This window comes from Carya illinoinensis, chromosome 2 (assembly GCF_018687715.1).
Source record: "Carya illinoinensis cultivar Pawnee chromosome 2, C.illinoinensisPawnee_v1, whole genome shotgun sequence".
NCBI lineage: Eukaryota > Viridiplantae > Streptophyta > Magnoliopsida > Fagales > Juglandaceae > Carya > Carya illinoinensis.
In genome coordinates, this window is record NC_056753.1 from 25,385,119 (window position 1) to 25,410,969 (window position 25,851).

General features: G+C 37.6%; 2 protein-coding genes across 5 annotated transcripts; one reads left to right on the forward strand and one right to left on the reverse strand.

The window, feature by feature from the left end:
* Nucleotides 1-15: 15 nt before the first annotated feature.
* On the reverse strand, nucleotides 16-3,134 carry LOC122300501 (pentatricopeptide repeat-containing protein At5g19020, mitochondrial). Of its 2 annotated transcripts, none has more exons than XM_043111210.1 (2): nucleotides 2,934-3,134; nucleotides 16-2,510 (listed from the first exon to the last, which is right to left on the reverse strand). In XM_043111210.1, the coding sequence occupies exon 2, from the start codon at nucleotides 2,483-2,485 to the stop codon at nucleotides 386-388; it is 2,100 nt and encodes a 699-aa protein (XP_042967144.1). In that variant the 5' UTR covers nucleotides 2,486-2,510; nucleotides 2,934-3,134; the 3' UTR covers nucleotides 16-385. The 2 variants fall into 2 exon arrangements, with proteins under 2 accessions (XP_042967144.1, XP_042967143.1); XM_043111209.1 differs by lacking the exon at nucleotides 2,934-3,134 and adding an exon at nucleotides 2,634-2,777.
* On the forward strand, nucleotides 2,916-19,483 carry LOC122300502 (probable uridine nucleosidase 2). Of its 3 annotated transcripts, XR_006240034.1 has the most exons (4): nucleotides 2,916-3,031; nucleotides 3,687-3,816; nucleotides 9,877-9,981; nucleotides 19,448-19,483. XR_006240034.1 is itself a non-coding variant. In XM_043111211.1 (3 exons), exons 1-3 carry the CDS (start codon nucleotides 2,971-2,973, stop codon nucleotides 4,015-4,017), a joined length of 231 nt encoding a protein of 76 aa, XP_042967145.1. In that variant the 5' UTR covers nucleotides 2,916-2,970; the 3' UTR covers nucleotides 4,018-4,149. The 3 variants fall into 3 exon arrangements, 1 of the variants encoding a protein (XP_042967145.1); XR_006240033.1 differs by lacking the exon at nucleotides 19,448-19,483 and having other exon boundaries at nucleotides 3,687-9,795; XM_043111211.1 differs by lacking the exons at nucleotides 9,877-9,981; nucleotides 19,448-19,483 and adding an exon at nucleotides 3,978-4,149.
* The last annotated feature ends 6,368 nt before the right edge of the window (nucleotides 19,484-25,851 follow it).

Genomic DNA, 25,851 nt, shown 5'->3' on the forward strand with positions numbered 1-25,851 from the left:
TAAAATACAGAAACATGCAATGTGAGTACTTCCAATTTCCTCTTCAAACTTAAATAGTAAAAATAAAGTATTTATGACTTTGTGGATATGAGAGAGCACCTACTTTGGAATGTATCATGCACCAATAAACAACACCCAGACATCGATTACATATTAAAAGGGGATTGATTCCATATACCAATTGTAAGAAACTTGGAACAAATCTCAGAACGGCTCTGTTAGACAGTGTCATATTATCTTTTTACAAGTTACCAAATCTTGATACATAATCAAGGTTTATTTGAACTGTTCACAGTGATATTGGAAGCAGCCTCTTTTTCTGGATAGTTGAACGGTGTTCATTATTTTCAATCCAACAAAACCATATTCCATTGCCGCTACGTTATCATACGATACCACTACTCCCTGGAGATTTCTTCATTCTCTTAATTTGCATTGCTCTCCTTATCAAAAATGCATCCTCCCATCTACCTGCATCTGCATATATGTTAGATAGAAGAACTCTACCAGCCCCATGAGATGGTTCCAACCTTGCCAAACTCGCTGCAGCCCTCTCTCCAATTTCCACATTCCCGTGAGTCCTACATGCTGCCAATAATGTGCCCCATATCACCATATCTGCCTTCATGGGCATGCCTCTAATTATATTCTCAGCCGCTTCTAATTTCCCAGCTCTTCCCAGGAGATCAATCATACATCCATAATGCTTGATATCTGGTTCTATATTATACACATGCTTCATTACCTTAAAATATCCCTTCCCTAGCTCTACCAATCCAGCATGGCAACATGCACTTAGGACTCCTATGAATGTGATTGAATTAGGCTTAATAAGACGGCTCTGCAAGTTGGAAAATATTTTTAGAGACAAATTGCAATGTCCATGCATTGCCAACCCACATATAATTGCATTCCATGGGGAGACACTAGAGGCTTTTTCTTGTATTTCATAGAACACACTCAAGGCAGTACTGATGCTCCCACATTTGGCATACATGTCAATGATAGCTGCACTTAAGTTGTCATTAAGAGGGATGCAGTTATTACATATATACTCATGGGCCCATCTTCCTTCTTTCAATGTGCCTAACGTGGCGATAGCAGAGAAAACGCTCACCATGGTAATTTCATTTGGCTGGATACCACAAGCAACCATTCCATGGAAGAGTTCTAGAGCCACACTAGGTTGTTCACTGTGTGTGTAACCAGAAATCATGGTGCTCCATGAAAATACGTCTCTTTTTGGCATCTCATTAAATATCTGCCTTGCCTCATCAATCATATAATTTCTTATAAATCCAGCAATGAGGGCATTCCAAGATGCAAGATGATCTTTGATGCCCAATTCAAACTGCAAACGAGCAAGTGTCATCCTGCCACAAGCTGCATAAAAATGAATAATCGTTGCCTGAATAAAATCATAACAGTCGAAACCTGTCTTTATAGTTACACCATGAAACTGCTGACCCTCTGGCAATGCCATTGATCGGCCACATGCTGAAACCAAATCCACAATCATAACATCATTGGGTCTCAATCCAGTATGTAACATGGCACGATAACTCGTCAAAGCTTCATTCAACCATTCTACTCGTACATAGCCATCAATCATTGTACCCCACGAAACCACGTCTTTTTCAGGAATCCTCTCGAACAACTCTCTTGCCAAATCAACGTGGCCCGATTTTGCATACCCATTTAACATTACATTCCACGACACTATATTGCACTCAGGCATCTCCTCGAACAAACTTCTTGCCTCTAGTATGCTCGAACAAAGGCAATACATGTGCAACAAATTCGTCGATATAAGAACCAACTTCTCAAGCTGCAGCTTAATTACCAACACATGGAGCATTCGGCAATTCCAAATCCCACCTAAATGCGCATAAGCTGAGATGACACTTGCCAGTGTAACCTCATTTGGGACCACGCCTACGGACCTCATATCCTTAAAAACCTCAACAGCCTCGCGCCAACAGTCATTATGGGCCAGACCCATTATCATAGTGGTGTACGACACACAACTTCTACCGGGCATTATTTCAAACAACTGGCGAGCATTCTCCAACTGGCCGATTTTCACATACCCGGCAATCATAATATTACATGACACAGGATCCAGCATAGAAAAGGAATCAAACAGCGATCGAGCATCATCGAAAAACCCACATTTCACGTACATATTAATCAAACTGTTCCGGATGAAAGTATTGGGACCGAGCCCCGATTTCAAGATCAAACAATGGATTTGTTGGCCTTGAGAGACGGCCAAAAGGGACGAGCAAGACTTCAGCGCCGACACCACTGATAACTCGTAATCTGGGTTGTTGTGATCGGTTGTGCCATCTAAGAAGAGACGAAGATGGTGTTCTGGGTCTTGGGGTAGCTGAGGAGGGTTGAAGGTTATGGTGGACACCCATTTGAGATTTTGGATAAGAATCGGCAAAGAAAGTGACTTCTTGGTTCTGAGAGGAATGATCATGAGACGATATCATGAGACCCGTTGCCTGCAAAAGAATTCTCTGAAAATTGGTGAGTTTTGGAGTGGAAAAAAAGAAGACTTTTTACTGATTAAACTCAAATTAAAGGAAAGAAAGAGGAATCGTAAATGTGAGAGATTGAGAGCTCACAGTCACAGCCTAAAGAAACAACAAAATAAATGTTTGGCAGTTGCTGATCCTTTTATATAATCAGACATTTAATGGAACTACTTAATTGTAATTTTTTAAATTAAAATTTGTTGCAATAATGGAAAATTATTTCTTTCGTCGTGAAAATTTATGTTCTGATTTTACAATTAATCTTAAAAAAAAAAAAATACCATTACTTTTCCATACTAGACGTGAAAATTTTTGCGTGCCAATTAATAAATTTACAATTTTTTTTTTTTTTTTTTCTCTTTCTCGTATACTTGACAAATCGTCATTTACCATATTCGATCAATCAGTACAAATGCTTTCCTAATTCATGTCAGACGCCACGGCAGCCCGACCAAAGAAGATCATCATCGACACCGATCCTGGCATTGGTAAGCTACCTTTTCTTTTCCAATTGAAATCCCGTTTTCTCGGAACCTTTGCTGGACAGTAGAAACATTATCTGGTTGTCCAAGATTTCTGTATGTCATGGATTGCTATGGATATGATGATCTGTATTACCAGATTGAGTTTAATAACACCAACATGTAGAATTCCTCAAATTATTTTACCGTAACTTATTATTTTTCTAATTTGAATTCTGCCTTCTTACCACTAACGGATCAAAGAAGACATGCGTGCTCTGTTTGATTGCTTAGAGAACCCAGCAGCAGGAAAATGAATTGGAAATCTAATTAAATCTCAGACTTTTCATCGTATGGGACCCTAGAGAGCAGAGAACCAAATAGCTTCATTCTGTTTAGCTTCATTCTGTTCTGCAATTGGCTTAGTGTGTTCTGTTCAAAATGATACGTTTTTTTCCTTAGCTTTGTCTTCTTGGTTACCCATTGGAGGGTTCTAATTTCTTGTAATCGTACTACCCAGCGCAGAGTTATCTAGGAGTTTTTAATGATAAGGTGCCTCACGAAACAAATTAGCTTCACACAATTAAGCAATTGGCTCTATGGATTCAAAATTTTATATTTATAATTTATGTTACTTTTTTCATCATCTTTCTGGCATTCTGTAAGTCGGTGATGTATGTAGATGATGCAATGGCGATCTTTCTGGCATTAAGATCACCCGAGGTGGAGCTGATTGGACTTACAACTATATATGGGAATGTTTATACGACCCTGGCCACGAGAAATGCCTTACATTTGGTACAGTTGATGAGGTTATTCCCTCATTTATGACATTTTGAATGCGCATGCGTTAAATTTTTGGTACCATTTCATTTGCTGAATTGAATTTGTTTCAAGTGCACCGTTAGAATTAGCATTTTTTCAGTTTTTTGAGGTTAACTGTGTTGACTCTTTCCTTACGTTTATGATGTAGCTTGAAGTTGCTGGGAGAACTGATATCCTTGTTGCTGTAAAATGTATAGAAAATTGTATTGAAAACAGAGAAATCAGAGAAGAAAATCAATATTTCTCATTATAGTACGATACTGAATTACATTGCTATACAATCAAAGTCATTTAAATAGACACAAGGACTATTTACAACTTGCCATTTGGACCACTAATATTCATGATTGAATAACTAACTTAACTACCAATTACATGCAAGCTTTTTGTTTCTGTTTAGCTTCTTGAGACTTTAATTCCAAAGCTTCTATATGATTCTGCAAGCTCCAACACCCCCCCTCAAGATGAGAATGAATGTTAATCATTCCCATCTTGTGTATAAGATGATGAAAATTAAGTGAACCAAGAGGTTTGGTTAATATATCAGCTAACTGATGTTTAGAGGGGATGTGTATGATTTTAATGAGGCCTTCTTGTAGTTTTTCTCGAACTAAGTGGCAATTCAGCTGAATGTGCTTAGTCCTTTCATGATGCACAGGATTAGAAGCAATTTCAGATGTTGGTTTGCTATCAGTATATAATAAGGCAGCTTGAGAATGTTGAACATTTAGATCAGCTAGCAGATAGAGGAGCCATTGAATTTCGCATGTAGTTGTAGCTAAAGCCCTATACTCAGATTCAGCAGATGATCTGCTAACAGTGGGTTGTTTCTTCGATTTCCATGAGACAAGAGAATCTCCTAGAAACACTGTGAACCCAGTTACACTTCTTCTAGTGTCCAAGCAGCCACCCCAGTCACTATCTGAGTATGCTTTTAGATGTAGAGATGAGTTTGCAGACATGAAAAGTCCCTGACCTGGTGTAGCTTTAATGTATCTAAGTACCCTTTCAGCAGCTTAAAGATGTAAGGTACTTGGATTGGCCATGAACTGACTCAATGCTTGAACAGAATAAGCTATGTCAGGTCGAGTGATAGTTAAGTACAATAGTCGACCAACAAGCCTTCTATAAGATGCAGGATCAGTAAGAGAAGGTGAAGAATCATTTGCACTTAGTTTCAGATTGGACTCCATAGGAAAAGCTACTGGTTTGCAACCAGAAAAGCCACTATCTTGTAGAATATCCAGGGCATATTTTCTTTGAGAGACAGTAATGCCTTTAGTTGATTTGGCTATTTCTAGACCCAAGATGTATTTGAGTTCACTAAGATCCTTGATGGTAAAAGAATCATGTGGAAATTTCTTCACTATATTAATCTGAACAATGCTATCAGATGCAAGGATTACATCATCAACATAAATGAGTAGGGCTATAAAAGCTGAGGGAGTTTGTTTAATGAATAAGGAAGAATCTGATTTACCCTGAGTGAAGCCAATTTGTATCAAAGAATGAGACAATTTGGAAAACCATTGTCTTGATGCCTGTTTCAGCCCATAGAGACTCTTTTTGAGCTTGCATACTCGAGGATCATTGGTTGAGGAATAGCCTGGTGGCAATTGCATATACACTTCTTCATTGAGATTTCCATGCAAGAAGGCATTATTTACATCTAATTGATGTAAATGCCACTGTTTTATTGCAGCAACAGCAAGTAAAAATCTCACAGATGTCATCTTAGCAATAAGAGAATAGGTGTCAAAAAAATCTAGCCCCTCTTGTTGAGTATAGCCTTTTGCCACTAGCCTTGCTTTATACCTTTCAACTGTACCATCAGCCTTAAACTTGACACGATAAATCCATTTACAACCTATTGCAATCTTATTTGGAGGTAAAATAGCAAGATCCCAAGTTTTGTTTAACTCAAGAGCTTTTATTTCTTCTGCCATGGTACCTTGCCATTGAGGATGAGAAATAGCTTGTTTGAAGGTTTTGGGTTCGAAAGTTGAAGTAATGGCAGCAACAAAAGCTTTATATTTTGGGGATAATTGAGAAGTAGAAAGGTAAGGAAATATAGAATGAGGCTTACCTTCATTTGAAGTTGGATTGCAGCTGGGAGATGATTGAGTAACTGAAGCTGTCTGTGCCATATGACCACAATAAAAATTCTGTAAGTATGCAGGAGGATTTCTGATCCTTTGAGACCTTCTGAGAGTGTTTTCAGTTTGAGTGTTGTCAATTTGAGTGTTTTCATTCTGAATATTTGATAGGATAGGAAGTGAAGAAGGTTTAGCTTCTTGAGACTCAAAAAACTGAAGAAAGTTGGGAAAGACAAAGGGTGTATGAACTGTGTTTGGTATGGAAGGGAATATAGATTCATGAAAAACTACATTTCTGGAAACAAATGTCTTGAGGGTAATAAGATCCAAAAGCTTATATCCTTTGATATTTGGTGGGTAACCTAGAAAAGGCATTTAGAAGCTCTTGGTTGAAATTTTCCTCTATGAGCTGTGAGTGTGCTAGCAAAACACAAACACCCAAAGACTTTAAGATAGTTGTAATTTGGATGTTTTTGAAATAAAAGAAAATATGGTGTCTGATTCTTGAGAATGGAAGAAGGGGTTCGATTTATAAGATGTGTGGCTGTCAACACACATTCTGTCCAATAAGAAAGTGGCAATTTTGATTGAAAAAGCAAAGCTCTAGCAACATTAAGAAGATGTTGATGTTTTCTTTCAACCCTACCATTTTGTTGGGGTGTTTCAACACAAGATAGTTGGTGTATTATGCCATGATCATTGTAGAAATTAGGCATATTAAACTCTTGGCCATTATCAGTCCTAAGAGTTTGAATGGTAGTGTTGAATTGAGTATGAATGTAAGATACAAATTTTGTAAGAATGGTACGAGTTTCTGTTTTAGTTTTCATGAGATAAAGCCAAGTGAATCTTGTATAGTCATCTACAATTGTTAGGAAGTAATTAAAACCAGAATATGAACTAGTTGAGAAAGGGCCCCAAATGTCACAATGGACTAACTGAAAAGCTTTATTAGAACAACTATTTGATATAGGGAATGCTAGCCTTTTCTGTTTGGCTAAAGGACAGATCTCACATATATTTTTGTGATTTGCTGATACATTGGAATCTATTTCACTAATGATTTTTAATCTGGTACATGGAATATGTCCTAGTCGAAGATGCCAAATATCAGCATTGATGTTACAATTATTTGCTAGAGAAACAGAAGGTACAGAATTAGAATCTAGTTTACTCCTTGCTTGAACAGAAGGTTGTTGCAGATGGTATAGGCCAGACTTTACTTCAGCAAGACCAATCATGTTCCAGTTGATTAGGTTCTGCAAAATGCATTTGGATTGCAAGAAGAACAACCCAATAGAGTTATCTTTAGTGAGTTTTGAAGCAGATATGAGATTAACATTGAATGAAGGAACATAAAGGGCATTATGTAAGGTGATATCAGTTGAGAAATTTACATCTCCAGTAAAGATAATAGGAACAGATTGGCCATTTGGTAGATGGACCATAGATGATTGACTTGGTAAATGAATTGTATTGAAAAAATGGGGAGAACAGATCATATGATCTGTTGCTCCTGTATCTAGGATCCATGGAGAATTATTTTTGTCAACAGAAACAGTGTGACAAGATATAATATCTGATGTAGAAGCAGTGTTTGCTGTGGAGTTGGAATTTATTTGTGTATGAGATAAGCTATTTGCAAGTGATAGCAAGTTTTGAATTTGCTCTTGAGAAAATATGTTTGAGATGCTTGAATTTGACTCCAAAGAAGAGGCAATATTTGCAGTGGGCAATCTTGTGTTTACATTTCCATGTTGAGCAGGAAAAATTCTCTTCCCTCGTGGGCCTTTCCATCCAGGTGGGTATCCAATCAATTGGAAGCATTTGTCTGCAAGATGTCCAGTATATCCACAATGGGAACAAGTGACATCTGTTTTTGCTTTTGGTTTTGTGAACCGAGTACCATTTGTAGCAATAAGTTTCTGTGTTTGTGCAGCAACCATTGCATGAGAGTCTATAGAAATGCCAACAGCATTTGATAATGATCTTTGGCTTTCTTCTTGCATTAGTAAAGAAAATACTTTGCTCATAGAAGGCAAAGGTGATTGGAGAATCAATTGACTTCGCATCATAGAATAAGAATCATGCAGGCCAATGAGAAATTTCATGACATAATCTGATTGCTGCCTGTCTGTGAAGTTCTTTAAAAGATTGCAAGAATATCTGTCGAGTATTCCACATCTGCAACTTGGAATTGGTCTGTAACTGATGTATTCATCCCAAAGGGTCTTGAATTCATTGAAATATTCAGTAATTGATCTTGAGCCTTGAGAGATTGAACTAAGAGACTTTTCTAGAGTAAAGACTCTTGGACCATCACTTCGAAGATACCTTGTCTTGAGTTCTTCCCAAATATCATATGCAGTTGTGAAGTACAGCAAGCTCCCACGAATCTCTTTGGCTATAGAATTCATTAGCCAAGATAGAACAAGATTATTTGCTCTCAACCAAGCAGTTCGAGTCCGAGAGTCATCAAGATTGGGTTGAGACAAAGTACCATCTATGAATGCAATCTTGTTCTTTACTGTAAGTGCTATGGAGATGGATCTACTCCATGCAATATAATTCTCACCAGTAAAGATCTCAGAAACCAAGAGTGCTCCAGGATTATCGGATGGATGCAAGTAATAAAAACTTGAAGAATCATCCGATGGGTTTCTTGAAGAAGTATCAGCATTTGCCATATAACCTGAATGTGCAGAAGACTCAGAATGTGCAGAAGAGTCCGAATCCACCATAGAAGTGATAAAGAAATAGAAAGATTGAAGAAAGATTGAAGAAAGAATTTAAGAGGGCAGCGGAAAGTGAATTATACACGATGATACCATGTAAAATGTATAGAAAATTGTATTGAAAATAGAGAAATCAGAGAAGAAAATCAGTACTTCTCATTATAGTACGATACTGAATTACATTGCTATACAATCAAAGTCATTTAAATAGACACAAGGACTATTTACAACTTGCCATCTGGACCACTAATATTCATGATTGAATAACTAACTTAACTACCAATTACATGCAAGCTTTTTGTTTCTGTTTAGCTTCTTGAGACTTTAATTCCAAAGCTTCTATATGATTCTGCAAGCTCCAACAGTTGCTGAGGGATCTCATGTAACAATTACCGCGAGTACTGACTCAAAGATAAGATCCTATGGAAGGAACTGCAATTTTGTTCCTACATGAGAAAAACGAGTAGGGAATCTTTTGGGAATGCATGTGTATCCCGTCATATTTCACTTATGGGCCTCATGATGAATGAAAGCATCTATTCTTCTTGCTCATGCTCTAATATGTGATCAGTGTCTTGATTGTATTCTAGTTGCCTACACTATGAATGGAAGGGCAACCTGAGGATTCCTTTTGTAATTTTGACAGAGATAATATGAAAGAAAAATAAAGAGGAAGCTTTGTTCTTTTTGTCTTTTATTTTTGGAAGGATTTGCTTCAGCTTCATTTGTTGCAATAAAAATCATTTTCCACTGTAGACCTCATTTTGGGCTGGTTGCCTCACTGAAGAAATCGACTTCAAATTTACATGATATCATCGAAACTTGTTCCTGTGGGATTTCTATTATGGGTTATAAATTTTCGCTCACATAATTTCAACTTTGAATCTCACGTACACTGCCATACATTTTCCAGTTCACGAGTTCATTGCATCTTTGTTCGTATTCCAAAAAGGTATGAAACTTCGAGTCGCTAATTTTGTCAATGGTGCTGATGGACTTGGCAACCAAAATTTTCCTCCAGTGAAAGGAAAGCCAACTGAGCAGTCTGCAGCTGCCTTTTCTCATTGAGCAAGCAAACCTCTATCCTGGAAAAGTTACAGTGGTGGCGCTAGGCCCACTTACAAATATTGCACTGGTTAAATATCCTGATCAATAGTGTGGTTTTAATGTTGAAATGTATCCTATTATGTTTTAAATTAGATTTTACATTTTACAGGCTCTCCAACAAGATCCTGCATTTTCTAAGATCATTGGGCAGATTGTTCTTCTTGGTGGTGCTTTTGGAGTAAATGGGCATGTGCATCCAGCAGCAGAGACAAATGTAAGTTCTATGTTTTCAAACTCCAATTTCCAACTCATAAACTTGTAATGCATGTTGTTCGGCGATTTATCCAACCTGCAAGCCTGTCAAATCTGCAAATGAGGTTATGGTCGTGTCACTTTTTATTTTTATTTTTATTATATATATAAAATACCTCACTTGTGATGGAGGAAATTCGTGGTAACAAATATTACTTAAGGTTTACATCTCAACCAAAACTATGAAAACTTTCTACCCACCAACTGATCATTTACAATGAAGATATGGTATGCCTATTTTGTCTAGTTTTATTACCCCTTGTGCTTTCCGTGGGATATCCGGCCAAAAACTATAAATCTTTGTATCCCTTGTAGCTCCCTGTCAACTTTGGTCTGAATACCTATTTCTATTGGTTTCCTTCATTTATATAGAAGAGAGTTACATAGAGCGCTGAATGTTTAGCATGATCCTAGCGTCTAATTGCTGCTGGTTTTACTGTACACAGACATATTTACAAGTTAAGTCTATTTACATCCAACCTATTTTTCTGATATACTATCTAAATATAGAAAGTTACTAGTTACTAAAAATATCTCTGTAACCTATCTTTGTAACACCCCCCCTCAAATTGATGCTGGTGGATCAAGAAGCATCAATTTGTCAACCAAGAACTGATGCCGGTGCCGAGAAAGAGATGTAGTGAATATGTCGGCAATTTGACATTCGGTGGAAATGTGAGGGAGAGTAATCATTTGTTTGTTAAAAGATTCACGTATGGAATGGCAATCAATTTCGATATGTTTTGTATGCTCATGGAATACAGGATTAGCGGTGATTTGAATAGCATTAGTATTATCAGCATGAAGAGGAGTGAGATGCAGTTGAGGAAAATCAAGTTCCCCCAATAACCCACGAAGCCATGTGATCTCAGAGCAAGCGGAAGACAAGCGCGATACTCAGACTTAGTAAAGGACTTGGAAACTCTGTCTTGCTTCTTACTCTTTGAAGAAATGAGTGCATTGCCTAAGAACATGCGCTGGCTAGTAACAGAACGACGAGTGTCCGCACATCCGGCCCAATCAGCATCACTATACCCCAACAACTGTAAGGAAGATTCTTTATGAAAGAACAACCCACGTGTAGAGGTGCCCTTCAGATATCGGATAATGCGGCGGACATTAGCTAAATGAAGATGTCGAGGAGCCTGCATAAATTGACTAACTTGCTGCACGACAAACAAAATGTCAAGACGAGTAATCGTCAAATAGTTCAAACTGCCAACAAGCTACCGATATAAGGATGGATCTGATAGAAGGTCCCTTTCTTCCTGACGAAGCTTAAGATTTACCTCAAAGGGAGTAACAACAAAGTTACCCAATTTTAGACCACCCAATGAAATAACATCGTGTGTGTATTTATGCTGGTGTAACAATGTACCAGTTGGAGTAAGCTGCACCTCAAGGCCAAGAAAGTACTGCAGGGGACCAAGATCTTTCATGTGAAAAGAGGCCTTGAGATGCTATTGTAATTGCTTAATCAACTTAGTATCAGAGCCAGTAATCACAGTGTCATCGATATATACGAGAAGTAATACGATTCTTGCAAAAGTTTTGCAAAGAAAAATAGAGGAATCAAACTGACTTTGAGTAAAATGAAAAGCGAGCAGGTTAGAGAGAAATTTGTCAAACTATGCACGCGAAGCCTGTTTCAATCCATACAAGGATCGGCGTAGTTGACAAACCTCTGAGGAAACTGTAGCAAACATGCTGCGAGGTGGTGACATATAGATTTCTTCCTTCAAGTCCCCATGTAGAAAAACATTTTTCACATCCATCTGTTGGAGAGACCACCCTTGCGATGCCGCAAGTGCCAAGATAGTTTGCACAGCAGTCATTTTAGCAACAGGTGTAAATGTCTCTTCATAATCAATACCATACTCCTGTCGGTTCCCAAGAATCACGAGACGGGTCGTATATCTGTTTAGTGAGCTATTAGCTTGAAACTTAACTGAGTATACGCATTTACAATCAATAGGTTTGACATCAGAGGGACAAATGACAAGGTCCCAAGTGTGATTGTCTTGAAGAGTTTGGATTTCTTCTTGCATGGCCTGCTGCCAACATGCTTGGGTATAAGAGTGAGGAACAGAAATAGTGTCGAGAGTGGCAGCAAGCGAGATGTGAGGAAAACCATACCTATTTGGTTGATGTGTAACCCGAGTGGAGTGCTGAGGTATAGGAACTACAGAATTAGATGACGGATCAGTGTCTGGAAGGGATATTGAAGAAGGGGGAAGACGTCGATGATACACCATACCTAGTTGAAATAGCTTAATAGAGGATCTAACATCATCAAAAACGAGAAGAAGAGTAATAGGAGGATTAGAAATAACCTGAGACTGAAAGAAATATTGATTTTCGAAGAAAATCAAATTCTGTGAGATTCGAGATTTATTTGCATGAGCATCATACAAACAAATCCTTTCTGAATAGGACTATATCCCATAAAAGCACACATGACAGACTGTGCAGCAGGTGGCAGATAAACAAAACAAACACACCCAAATGTATGAAAGGATTGATACTCAGGAGATATGCCAAATAATCGAAAATAGGGAGAATCATAATCTAGAGTGGTAGTAGGCAAACGATTGATCAAATAGGTAGCAATAGATAAAGCTTCTACCCAAAACTTAGATCGTATAGAAGAATCAATCAACAACGTATGAATGACATCTAAGAGATGATGATTCTTATGCTCAGCGATCCATTTTGTTAAGAAGTATAAGGACAAGAATGCTAGGAAACGATCCCCTTTTGCTGAAGAAAAGTTTGGAAAGAATGAGACATGTACTCCCTCCTGAGTCGGAGCATAAAGTTTTGATACAAGTACTGAACTGTGTCTCGATAAGTGCAACAAATTTTTGAAAGATAGAAAATACGTTAGCTTTATAACGGAGAAAATATATCCAGGTGAATAGACTATAATCATCGATAAATGTCACAAAATAATGATACTGACCATGAGAAATAACAGGACTCACACCCCAAACGTCAGTATGCACAATCTCAAAATAGTTAGAAGCACAACTACCATGCGTAGGAAAATGTAAATTTTTACTTTTACCAAGACGACAGGTAGCACAATCAAAAGATACAGGAGAAGAAGAAAAGGATTCTTTATTGCCCAAAAAATTGTGTTTCATAAGATGAGTCAAGACAACAAAATTAGGATGACCTAATTTCTTATGTCAGACTTCATTAGTATTGGCAGTAGCCGTAGAAACAAGAGAAACAACATTAGGAATAGAAAATTGTAAGGGAAATAAACGTCTTACTTTAGACCCATTTGCTATCATCATCATCGACACCTGATCCTGCACAAGACAACCACTACGAGAAAAGTGAACATCACAATTATTATCTACCAATTATCCAACATAAATTAAATTGGTAGATAATCCAGGAGAGACAAAGACATCTCGAAATGAAGAGCCCAAATTACCAACAGTAGTAATAGGAAGAGTATTTCTATTAGCGATCTGAATATTTTGCGTGCCTCTATACTTATGAACACCATGGAGACTCGTTATATTACCTGTCATATGATTAGAAGCGCCTGAATCAACACTCTAAGAAGTTGAGTTAGTACTTGTACCTTACAGGCCTAAGGCTGTAGAAGCAGACACAATTATCTGTTGGACCATTGCTGGTGTGAAAATAGATAAATCAGAGCTTACAATAGGTGGCGCATAAGAAGAAGCAAAGGACTAAACATCAGCCTGGAAAGCTTGGGATTGGTGATTCTGAGGCCGTATTCGATAGTCTTTAATGATATGACCCTCTTTCTTGTAGTAGTTACAAACTTTCTTAAAACAATTGCGAGCAATATGACCAAATTCTTTGCAACTGAAACATTGCAGCTTGTTCCTCCCTCTCTTTTGTGCTGCATAGGCTACATTCACAATCTCGAAAAAGACCTTCTCAGAAGTCATACTCATCTGAGTGGATAACCGTTGTTCTTCACGCAACAAATCTCCCAAACAAATGTCCAAAGAAGGAACCAGATCATGGTTCAATAAACTAGCTCGAACGGGTTCAAATTCGGGTCGAAGTTTCATTAAAAACTGATTACATTGACTCTCAACATGAACTGCTTGAAAAGCCGTGAGAGCCTCAGTGGGAACCTTAGCATGAGCAATGCGATAGGTAAATTGCCTTGACTATAATTAATAATTTCTAAATCTAATTAGAACTTTCGAGCACTATAATCTTAGTGGTAAATACGGTGAAGATAATCCCACATAGTCTGAGCCATAGTAAAACAACGAAGATTGGTCATAAGGTGAGACTCAATGCTCCCCAATAGCCAAGAGATTACCTTGGCATCCTTGACCTCCTATTGAGCAAATTCTTTTTCATTAGTGGGAATCTTAGAAGAATTATCAATATGATTTGATAATTCTTTTCCTTTTAAAAACATTTTAAACTGAAATTTCCACGTAGGAAAATTCTTTCCACTAAAGCGAATAATGATATTTTCAATAGACATGATGAAAAGCCACTAAAAATAAGCTCAAGCTGTCACAAACAAATAAGCAGTAACTCTAACCCAAAAAAAAGAGATCCGAGTCGATATTAAATGGCCCACTCGAACAAAATAAGCCCATGGTGAAAATAGAAGGCCCATGAAAATATAAGACCCAGGTTACGGATTTACTTGTCCAGCCACCTAGAGAAAAAAAATAATGCCGACAGCCCACAGAAGATACCGAAAGCCACTGTCCAGAAAAGAACCACCATAACCCAACTGAAACAACTGCCCAGCACAAAAGAATCGGCAAACCAAATTGCCTATAGACCCAAGGAATGCGGAAAAGAAGGTGCACCTAACACCAACATCAACCAGAACACATACAGAGGGAACCGACTGTCGCAGATGATGCCAAAGGGCACACAACCACATATAGAAAGCACCGACAACCAAGAGGCAAGGCTCATAATGCCAATAGAGATCCGACAACCAACAAAATGGCAAACTCAGAAGGATGAGCACGATAGAGAGCTCTGACTCTCAACCATGAACTAGAAAAATGTGTGGAAAAGAAAAGGAAAATTTCTCCCGCCGACAACTCACAATTTCTCACAAATAGCGATGGAAATCGCATACTAGAGATTAAGACCTCTGGGACTGAAAACAGAGTAAGGGCTTTGATACCATGTCAACTTTGGCCTGAATACCTCTTTCCATTGGTTTTCTTCATTTATGTAGAAGAGAGTTACATAGAGCGCCGAATGTTCAACGTGATTCCAGTGCCTAATTGTTGTTGGTTTTACTGTACACAGACATATTTACGCGTTAAGTTTATTTACATCCAACCTATTTATCTGATATACTATCTAAATATAGAAAGTTACTAGTTACTAAAAGTATCTCTGTAACCTATCTCTGTAACACTCCCAACTTGGCCAAATGGTCTGCAACTTGGTTCACCTCGCGGAACACATGGTGGCATGAAATAGTTAGATTTCTTTTAACCTCTATGATCTTATCCCACAACTCCCTATGAAACCATGGTCGTGCCACTCTTACATGGCGCAATTTCACTCACCCATGCATAGTAAGAGGCATGTAACGAGAGAGGGGCAAAGATTAGGATCCCTGAAATTTTGTTCTGATCAGTTACTTTATTCCTGACCTTATTATCTCAGAAGCAAGTGAAGTTTATGGACCAAATTTTCACTGTAGATCTAACTTAACTAACTGAGAGAGAGAGAGAGAGAGAGAGAGAGAGAGAGAGAGTAGACACCGTTGTCCTTAGAATCTTACAAATCCTGTTCTAATAACTTGCTCTCTTCTTGAACATATTATCTAATTTGAAGTTTAAAGTTTATGGAGCAATATGTATAATTTTTACTGTAGCATATCTTTAACTAATCTCCTTCCCTTCACCCTCATGGCCCCCCCCCCCCCCTCCCCCAAAAAAAATAAAAAATAAAAAAGGATTGGATGATTAGATTTTTGGTGATCAGCTGATATTGTATTCACAAGTGGAGCAGATATTTTGGTTGTGGGCGTAAATGTTACTCATCAAGTTGTATTGACAGGTACACCTAGGCAAATTCATGGTACTCATTCTTGATGATTTTTTTTGTGAATTAATATTTATTAACCATTTTGTATAATTGATATCATGTTAGTGTCTTCTAAGTCATATGCTAATATTTATGGTCAATGATAAGGATTTCTTTCTGCTGTTAGTTTAGAGCCATGTCTTCAATGAGACTGGATTCTCTGATTGTAATACTTTTCTACTTATACTCATTAAAAGAAAATTTTATTTTTATTGTTAACACCTTTCATTCTGTTCTTGAACCATAGTTTTGCTAAATTCCATCCCATAAGCTTGTGCTCAGTGGTGTATAAAGTGTTGACGAAAATAATGGTAAGAAGGTTGGCACTGTTAATGGGGAATTTGATTTCTGAAGAGCAATCGACATTCCTTAAAGGGTGTAGTATATTTGATAATATTGCCATTGCACAGGGATTGCTCATGGTATAAATAGGCGAGTTCGGGGGGGAAATATCATGATCAACATTGATATGGCCAAAGCATACGATCCGGTTAATTGGAAATCTTTTATGGAAGTTATGAGGCGATTGTGTTTCTCAGCAAAATAGAGGGACCTTGTTTTCAATTGTATCTCTTCTCCTATGTGTTCTATAATGTTGAATGGGATGGTTAAAGGTTTTTTTGAGCCTTCTCAGGGTCTTCGACAAGGCGACCCTTTATTACCGTACCTTTTTATTTTATCAGAAGAGATTCTTTCTTGCATGATTCTAGAAGAGTTTAACAAAGGTTTTATTAAACCGTTCAATTTTCTTGGGGGAGCACTGATCAGTCATTTGTTCTATGCGGACGATCTCCTTCTTTTTGCTAATGGTGGAAAGCGGTCAATTCAAAAGATCATGAACATGTTGCACTCTTATGAAGCTATTTCAAGTCAACTTGTAAGTCCTACCAAATCCTCTATTTTCTTTTCAAACAAATTTCCTCTCAATAGGAAAGTTGAGGTGCTTCGGGTTACAGGATTTGTGGAGGGGTAGTGGCCTTGTAATTATCTCAGAGTTCTGTTACATTTGAGAAGGCTAACAATTCGTTTGTTTGATCCATTGATTATCAAAATGCAGAAAAAACTGGCGGGTTGGAAGAGTAAAATTTTGTCTTTTGGGGGAAAAATTAGTCTTATCAAACATGTGCTAAGTAGTATGTCCATTCATATTTTATCAGTGTTGAATCTTCCAAAGGGGGTGTATAAAGCTTTATCTTCCATTTTTTCCAAGTTTCTCTGGGGTTTTGGTGAGGATTCAAAAATAAAATAAAATGGGTTGCTTGGTGTAAAATTTGTTTGCCGATGGAAGAGGGTGGTCTGGGCATCAGGGATCTCTTAGAAGTGCAATCTTCATTATTTATGAAATTTACATGGAAATTGCTTGTAGGAAATTCTTTATGGGCTGAATTTTTCAGAAAGAAATATGTTGGGGAAGCACATCTGGCATCAGTCTTCAGTAATCAGCGGGATACTAGATTCTGGAAGGGTATTATGTCTGTGTTTCCTTTGGTGATTAGTAATACAAAATATTTGGTTTGTCGTGGGGATATCAATATTTGGTATAATAATTGGATGGGGAATGGAGCTTTTGCAACATCTCTTGAGGTGAGGGGAGATCCTCATCTGAAAGTTAATTTGGTACTTGCTAATTCTGGTTGGGATAAACACAGGTTATGTGATCTTGTACTTCCAGAATTTGTGAATAAAATTGTAGCATCACAGTTACAGCTGCGAGCTGGTAGGGATATACTCATCTAGATGTCGACAACTGAAGGGGTTTTTAGCACTAAATCGGCATGGGAGATTATTTGCAAGAAAGAAATTTTTTGTCCATGGAGGAAGTGGCTTTGGCATAAGCATGTTCCAAAAAAGATGTCTTTTATTTGTTGGAAAGCCCAGAAGGAAGCATTAGCTGTGGATGATTTGATTATGAAGCTTGGCATTTCAACAGTTTCCAAATGTAATTGTTGTTGTTCTCCTCAGATTGAAACTATTAATCATGTCTTGTGTAAAGGCATGGTCGCGCGAAAAGTGTGGGACTATTTTGCTGCTATCTTTGGTATCAGGATTCCTCAGATGCTATCTTGGCAGGGAGTTGTGAATGTTTGGTGGTTCTAGGCGTCCCTACCTTCACAAGATGGTTTGTGTAGAGGCATTACTCCCATTTTAATTACTTGGGCTCTTTGGCGCTCAAGGTGGGAAACATGTATGGAAGATGTAGCGTCAAATTGGGGGGCCGTGGTCTATGTTGTGAAAGGATTTTTATTGGATATTTCTTCTCAACTTCGGTGCTTTACAAGACTGACTAGTAGAGATGCAAGTATATTGAAGGAGCTTAATTGTCCTATTGTGCCTATTACTATCAAACCCACCAGAGTAGTGCTTGGTCAAGGCCAAGGAGTGGGTGGTTCAAGCTTAATGTAGATGGTGGTTTGAATGGTAATCCAGGCCCTGCTGGTGGTGGGGGCATTATTTGGGATGATCTTGACCGTGCCTTGGTGGGTTTTGCGCACTCGTATGGTGTCTTGACTAACATGCTAGCTAAGGGTCGTGCTTTTTTGGATGGTTTGAAAATGGTGAAGGAAGAAGTTCAATCCTTGTTTCAGCTGTTGAACTGTAATATTTGTTATATCTACAGGGAAGCCAACATGGTAGCAGATTTTTTAGCCAAGGAAAGTGCTAAAAGCAAGAGCATGGCTTTTGACATGTTGGCCCTAGGCATTTGCATGGTCTTCTGTGGACGAATTGTTTGGAATTGCCTTATTTACATAGATAAGTCTTTGAGTCTTGATTGGATGTATATGGTTATTCTTCCACCACAGTGAGGTTTTTTTAATAAAGGTTCTATTCTCCAAAAATAAAATAAAAAATAAAAAAACCATAGTTTTGTAATTTTATTATCATTCAGGGTGTTCTTTTGTAGAATCGCAAATTCTTTGTTATTATTATATCTTACTAACCTTAAAGGTAAAGAATTTCTCTCTCTCATAAAAAAAGTTAAAAATATTCCGTTAACTCTGTCATAAAAAAGGTTAAGAATATTCCGTTAACCCTGTCAAATGAATTATATCAAATCAATTGACTTTTAGAAGCCAAAATCCAATTATTTAATGTTTCTTTAGATGGTATGAGGACGTTAAAAAAAAAAAAAAATGGCAAGTCCGTTCTTGGTAGATACCACCTTTTAACTTGCAAACCAATAATTGTGACCTTACCTTTCTGTTCTCCGTCAACACAGACGAACGTTTTGATTATGTTAGTAGAGTTTTCAATCAGAATTATTGCATGCCTTCAAAATTGTAATGCTTGCATGATTCTATATGTATTTTTTCTCTCAGTGTGATCTTATTTTAATCACTTTTGACACATCATAGATGATCATAGACAGAAGTTGGCAAGGTCAGATGGGAAATTTGCTCAGTACTTGTGCAAAATCTTAGAGGCGTACTTCTCGTATCATGCTGATGCATAAGGCACAAAACGTTTGTTCAGTTTTAAATGGGTTGATGGAGCTTCAAGAGTTGGTAGTTGATTTAGTTTGCTGATGCTAGCTTTCATCTTGGAATTTACATTCATGATCCAACAGCCCTTCTTGCAGCTGTTGATCCTTCACTTATCACATACACAGAACGTGTTGTTAGAGTCCAGACCTGTGGCATCACAAGGGGACTGACAATATTATACAACAAACAGAAAAGGTAGGATGACTGTCTGTCCAGTGTCCACTAAGAATCAGCAGCTTAATGGTTGCTGTCTTTTTGAACGAAATGGCTGAAATGATACCATTCCAGATGCCATTCTTCTATCAAACAATGGGGTCCTGACCATAATCAAGAAATGGATGGTTAATACATTGTAGAGTTAAGATTGTTTCTTGAAATGGATTATTAATACAGTGTAGAGTTAAGATTGTTTCTTGCAATGGATGTTCTACTTTCTTTGCAATGAACCAGTTTGGTGAAGTCACCGAATGGACTGCTAAACCCAAAGTGAAGGTTGCGGTCACGGCTGATGCTCCTGCCATTCTCAACCTGGTCATGGAGCGGCTTATGGATTCCTGAAGAATTCAAACACCTGAATGATAGGGTGAGTTCAGCTCGTAATCTACAGTACTTAAGTCTTGGCTGCAACTACTTTTCTGGGAAACCAATGTGATCCAGAGACAATTTTTGGTACATAAATGCTTGGTATTGAAGGTTCATGTCCGAGCTTGAATTTTGAGAGTGATATATATATATATATATATATATATATATATATATATATATAATGGATCTTATAAGTTATGATATCTATTATTGACTCTGAGTTTTTAGCAGAATTAAATTCTTAATAATTATTGTAGAATCTATCACATGTATTTAACTCTTTCCAGTGTGTTAGTCTATTTATTAGACTATTTTAAAACCGTTTTAAGCAGCTTCCCCTTAGTGGGAAATGGGTGGGAACCATTTTTTGGCTTCATATCCTTTTTTTTTTCTCTGTTGTTGTACTTGTTTATTTTGAAATGATTGTTGCGGAGTCCATCCCATCAAATCTTGTATCATGTAACCTTTAGTTTATCTATAACCTAGCTTATTTAGGTTTAAAAATTAAAAAGAAAAAAAGGGGGAAAAAAATAGGAAGACTCTTTCCAACTCTTAATATTTGAGTTTGGACAAAAATTCTAGAAAATTTCTTAGGATTTCGGTGATAAGTTGGTCCTTGGCCACTCCCCATTTATGTAATTAATATTCTATATTATAGTAAAACTGCACAAATGAATCATGTCACATTTCTTAGGATTTTGTTTTGGGTTGTAACGGCTGTGGCCTCATTAGTTGTTGCTTAAGTAATTGTGGGTTGAGCCTTGGCCCATTGTCTTTATGTTCTTTAAATAAAGCAAGCCATTCAGTCCAATTTAGTGTTTGGCCAATTGCCATTAGTTAGCTACAAGTTGTTAGTATATGTAGTGGGTTTCCCTTTTATAATGATAGGAAAAATATAGTTGCAAGTATAGTTGTGCACTAATCTGTGTATCAATGTGATGTGATTGGTCAAAAAGTAGATTTTATTGAAAACAGTATTAATTTAAATTTTAAGTATGAATAAATCAGTATTGGTACACAGATTAGTACGCAACTATACTTGTATGTAGTAAAACTCATAATGATATACTGAATCTTAATCAAAGAATTTACTTTTCCTTTCCTACCTCTCTCCCTCTTCTTCATCTTTCCTAGAGGTTGCTTCCCTCGAAAGAGTTTGATTCTAGAAAATTATTAGAAGTATTTGAGGTATGTTACAAGTATTAGATAGACACCGATCTTTGTGTTATCATGAAAGAAATTCTCATATCCCTTAATAAAATCAAACAATCAATGGAACGAATTCAAGAAAATCTCGAAAGTCTCCATCAACATGTAATTGATGGTAGGAAGGATTTTGAAGAAAAATTTAATAATTTGGAGGAACAGTTTTGTGCATTAGCGGAAGAGGAAGAGCAAGCCAAGGAGGATGATACCACTGAGATTCCTCTTCCCTTGTTCTCAAAAATCTGAAATTAATTTCCCTACTTCCATATCTCACTTCTCTTTCAATGGCCGCCCTTAATAAAAATCACACGATGGCCAGAAAAGGAGGACATCCAGCGCTCGGGATGGATCTCACCATCACATATTCTTGCGCAAACATGTGGCAATGCGACTGTGTTGAAATCAAAACACTATCAGATACCAACCTCACCAAGGTATCGGCTATTGCTACAACAATCTTCCCAAGGATTTCAAACAAAGGGCCACGTTTGGTGTGGCATCCTTCGTGGAAGCCCATCCAAAATCTATGGTGCTTCTTGACACCTCTTATGGTTGAAGAGTACACCTTATCTTTCTATTCATATTCCCTACACCAAGACTACAACAAAATCATTTCCAAATCACATATGGTAGTGGACCCAAACCCTTCGCCCAAGCCACCTTTTTCGTTCCTCTCCACCATATCAGACCTCCATGGCATTCTAAAGGACTAGAGCTCCATTGAGGACCACCTTCATGTTGTTTTTTGCTCCTTTTAGTCCCACACCGGTGGGAAATAACAAAGGGGCAGTTTTTTGAGGTTATAAATAAGAGGCTTAGCCTCTTAGTTTAAGTGCACCAGTTGAAAGTTTATCTAGTAACTTTTGACTTTAGTTAAATTCCTCTATTAACCTTTTGTAAAAGGGGAAGAGGTGTAAAATTAAAGTTTTACTAGTGTGGTAGCTTTGTAGGTGTGGTGAGGAGAAAAATTGTGTGATTGTAACAATTTTTCACATAGTGAATTCTTCTCTGGGTCTGGTGGTTTTTCTCCTGTTTTGGAGTTTCCACGTAAATTTCTTGTATTGTTATTATTTCTCTATTTTTCTTGTTATTCCTGCAAAGAGTAGATCCTAGGGGGGTGAATTTGGAGGTCCAAATTCTCAACAATTGGTATCAGAGCCACTAGGTTTTTTTTGTGGGGTGGAGCTTTGGTGTGGTAGTGTGGATACGTACAGTCTAAGGAGGTTCTGTCTAGGAGATTGAAAATTTTAAGTGTGTCCATTGTGACCCTCCAATCTTTCCTGAGAACTGACTTAGTGAGGTACTATTCATTTCTACAGTAAATTCATCAAAGCAATATTAATAAGTATGCCTTCAAATCTTGTCAAATTTGAGGTGGAGAAATTTAATGGGAGAATCAATTTTGGCTTGTGGCAAGTACAAGTCAAGGATGCCTTGATTCAATCAGGATTACACAAGGCATTGAAGGACAGACCAACACCTGAAGTCAGCACTGGTACTAGTGTGACTGGTGAAAGGAGTAGATCTAAAATGAGCGACGAAGATTGGGAGGATCTGGATTTGAGAACAAGAAGTGCGATACGTCTATGCCTGGCCAAAAATGTTTTTGCAAATGTGCATGGAATATCTACGGCAATGGAACTCTGGGAAAAACTTGAAGAGTTGTATCAGACGAAGGGCGTCTCAAATTGTGTGTACCTGAAGGAGCAGTTTCAAACACTGCGGATGAGTGAAGGTACAACTATTTCAAATCATTTAAGTGTTCTCAATGGCATTGTCGCTGAGCTAGAAGCTATTGGAGTTAAAATTGATGATAAGGATCAAGCCTTGAAACTCATCTGGTCTCTTCCATCTTCCTATGAGCACATGAAGCCTATTTTGATACATGGAAATGAGAAAATAATTTTTTCAGAGATTACCAGCAAAATCTTTTCTGAAGAGAGAAGACTAAGTAGTGGAAGTAATGTTCCACTTGAGAACTTAGTGATGGTAGCAGCTGGAAATGGAAAGATGAAGAACTCCATGAAGAAGAAAGTAGTCTGCTGGGAGTGTGGACAATCTGGGCACGTCAAGAAAAATTGTCCAAGAGCTGGAACAGGTTCGGCAAGTGGCTCCAAGTCAGTAAATGGAGATACTGATATTGATGCTAATATTGTGTCTCTCTCCATGGAAGATTTTGATCTTTAAAAAGAGACATATACATCCTCATGGCATGCCGCTAATTCCCAAAGTTGCCATGATAGAGGATGTGTTAATATTAGCGGGTCCACAAGTTTGCACACAGGCATTGGTTTGGCATTGATGCAGAGTGTGTGGTGGAAATTCATGTCGATGGTTGAAGAACTTCCAGGAGAGCCAAATGTGGAAGTTACACCATAATTTTCAGCAAGGTTTTTTTTCGACATAGGCCGAAGTGAAATGATTGGAATTGGTTTATTCTGAGTGAGTATGCTTTTATGGTGAATCATGATAGTGGAAGCTATGAAGATCTTCATTGAGGTGAAGCTTGGTTGTGGGACCAGTCAAAGTTGCAAGGTGGAGATTGTTGTTTTTTACTCCTTTTAGTCCCACACCGGTGGGAAATAACAAATGGGCAGTTTTTTGAGGTTATAAATAAGAGGCTTAGCCTCTTAGTTTAAGTGCATCGGTTGAAAGCTTATCTAGTAACTTTTGATTTTAGTTAAATTCCTCTATTAACCTTTTGTAAAAGGGGAAGAGGTGTAAAGTTAAAGTTTTACTAGTGGGGTAGCTTTGTAGGTGTGGTGAGGAGAAAAATTGTGTGATTGTAACAATTTTTCACATAGTGAATTTTCTTCTCTGGGTCTGGTGGTTTTTCTCCTGTTTTGGAGTTTCCACGTAAATTTCTTGTATTGTTATTATTTTTCTATTTTTCTTATTATTCCTGCAAAGGGTAGATCCTAGAGGGGGTGAATTTAGAGATCCAAATTCTCAACACTTCACAGCCGCTTGGAGTTGTTGTAGCGCCATTTGGAACCTTACCGCCTAGTCTTCATTCTAGTAGCTTGTGTAGAGTTCACATTGGTAAAGTCGCAGCTGCTGAAGCTTGGTGGGTCCGTCTCCAAGGGGTTGTTGCAAGGCATGGTAACATTGTTGATTCAATGTTGCAGTACAACAATTGTAGGGTAGTAGCAACAGCTGTAACTCTTGAACAACGGAGGATGGTTACAAATCCAGCTAATACAACTCAATATTCTGCTGCAAACTGTTCATATCCAAGAAGCACATCCCCACCTTGTGGACAAGGTGCTTTGAAGGGAGAGGATTTGTTACAATTCAATTCATCTCAATGGTTCTAGATCGAAGTAATGAAGGATTTAGTATGGATTGTAACGGCCTGTGGCCTTATTAGTAGTTGCTTAAGTAATTGTGGATCGGACTTGGCCCATTGTCTTTATGTTCTTTAAATACGGCAAATCATTCAGTCCAATTTAGTGTATGGCCCATGTCCATTAATTAGTTACAAGTTGTCAATATATATAGTAGACATGCTGAATGTTAACCAAAGAAATTACTTTTCCTTTCCGACCTCTCTCCCTTTTCTTCATCTTCCCTAGAGTGGAGGTTGCACACCTCGAAGAAGACTGATCCTAGAAAATTATTGGAAGTATTTGAGGTGTGTTACACATCACGAGTTTATTTCTTATCTGGTGCCTTTCAAGTTATTTGATTGAAATTTATTTTATAAATCCGTTATGCTCAAGTAGAGAGTGCAGATCGAAACATTCATTACTCTTTGTATTATAAATTCTCAATCTCATCAATTGATCTAACATATTTTCAATTATTTGAATAAAAAAATCACTTGAAAATACAGCACATTAATCGAGATATGTTCATAGATTATAATATATATAGAATTATTATAGAAGGATTGATATTCTGTGATACACTTATAAAGCTAAATAATTAACTGGCGTGTTCAGTATTCAAACTGAATCAATTTGAGCTTCCTTTTCTTTTAATTAATTAGGAAGCATATTTGCACAAAATAAATAAATAAAAATTCATGCGTAAATAACCATTGGAGCATGCCACAAGTAATAAAGGGTTTGTTTCCTAATACCATTTAGCGTAATCTCTCGAGTCTATACAACACAGAGGACTGGCCAGGCAGCAGAGGGTTCTCAAATGTAATTTAGTAGTTGTTGAATCTAGTTAGTCCTAACACTTTCCATTTCACTAAGGCCTGCACACTGCACATATATGGGCAACCTGGCCTCGTTTCAACAAGTCCATCTTCCCGAAATTCAGATTTTTTATTTTTATTTTTTTTACCGTTCTCAACATTTTCACAGACCAGAAACCACGAAAGAAACCCATCTTCTCGACCAGTCTATCCTGCGAAGCAAGCATGCCTTATATCAAAGGAAAGGCTGATTATATTTTGAAACTTGAAAGGCAGATTGATTTAACTACAGACAGGTTGAACCAAAATCTACACAATCTAAAGTGAGAGAGATCCA

Coding starts and splice junctions, on each gene's coding strand:
- LOC122300502 (XM_043111211.1), top strand. CDS start 2,971: ATGTCAGACGCCACGGCAGCCCGACCAAAGAAGATCATCATCGACACC. Junction 3,032..3,686: donor CGACACCGATCCTGGCATTG/GTAAGCTACCTT, acceptor TGATGTATGTAG/ATGATGCAATGGCGATCTTT. Junction 3,817..3,977: donor CATTTGGTACAGTTGATGAG/GTTATTCCCTCA, acceptor TTTATGATGTAG/CTTGAAGTTGCTGGGAGAAC.
- LOC122300501 (XM_043111210.1), bottom strand. CDS start 2,485: ATGATCATTCCTCTCAGAACCAAGAAGTCACTTTCTTTGCCGATTCTT.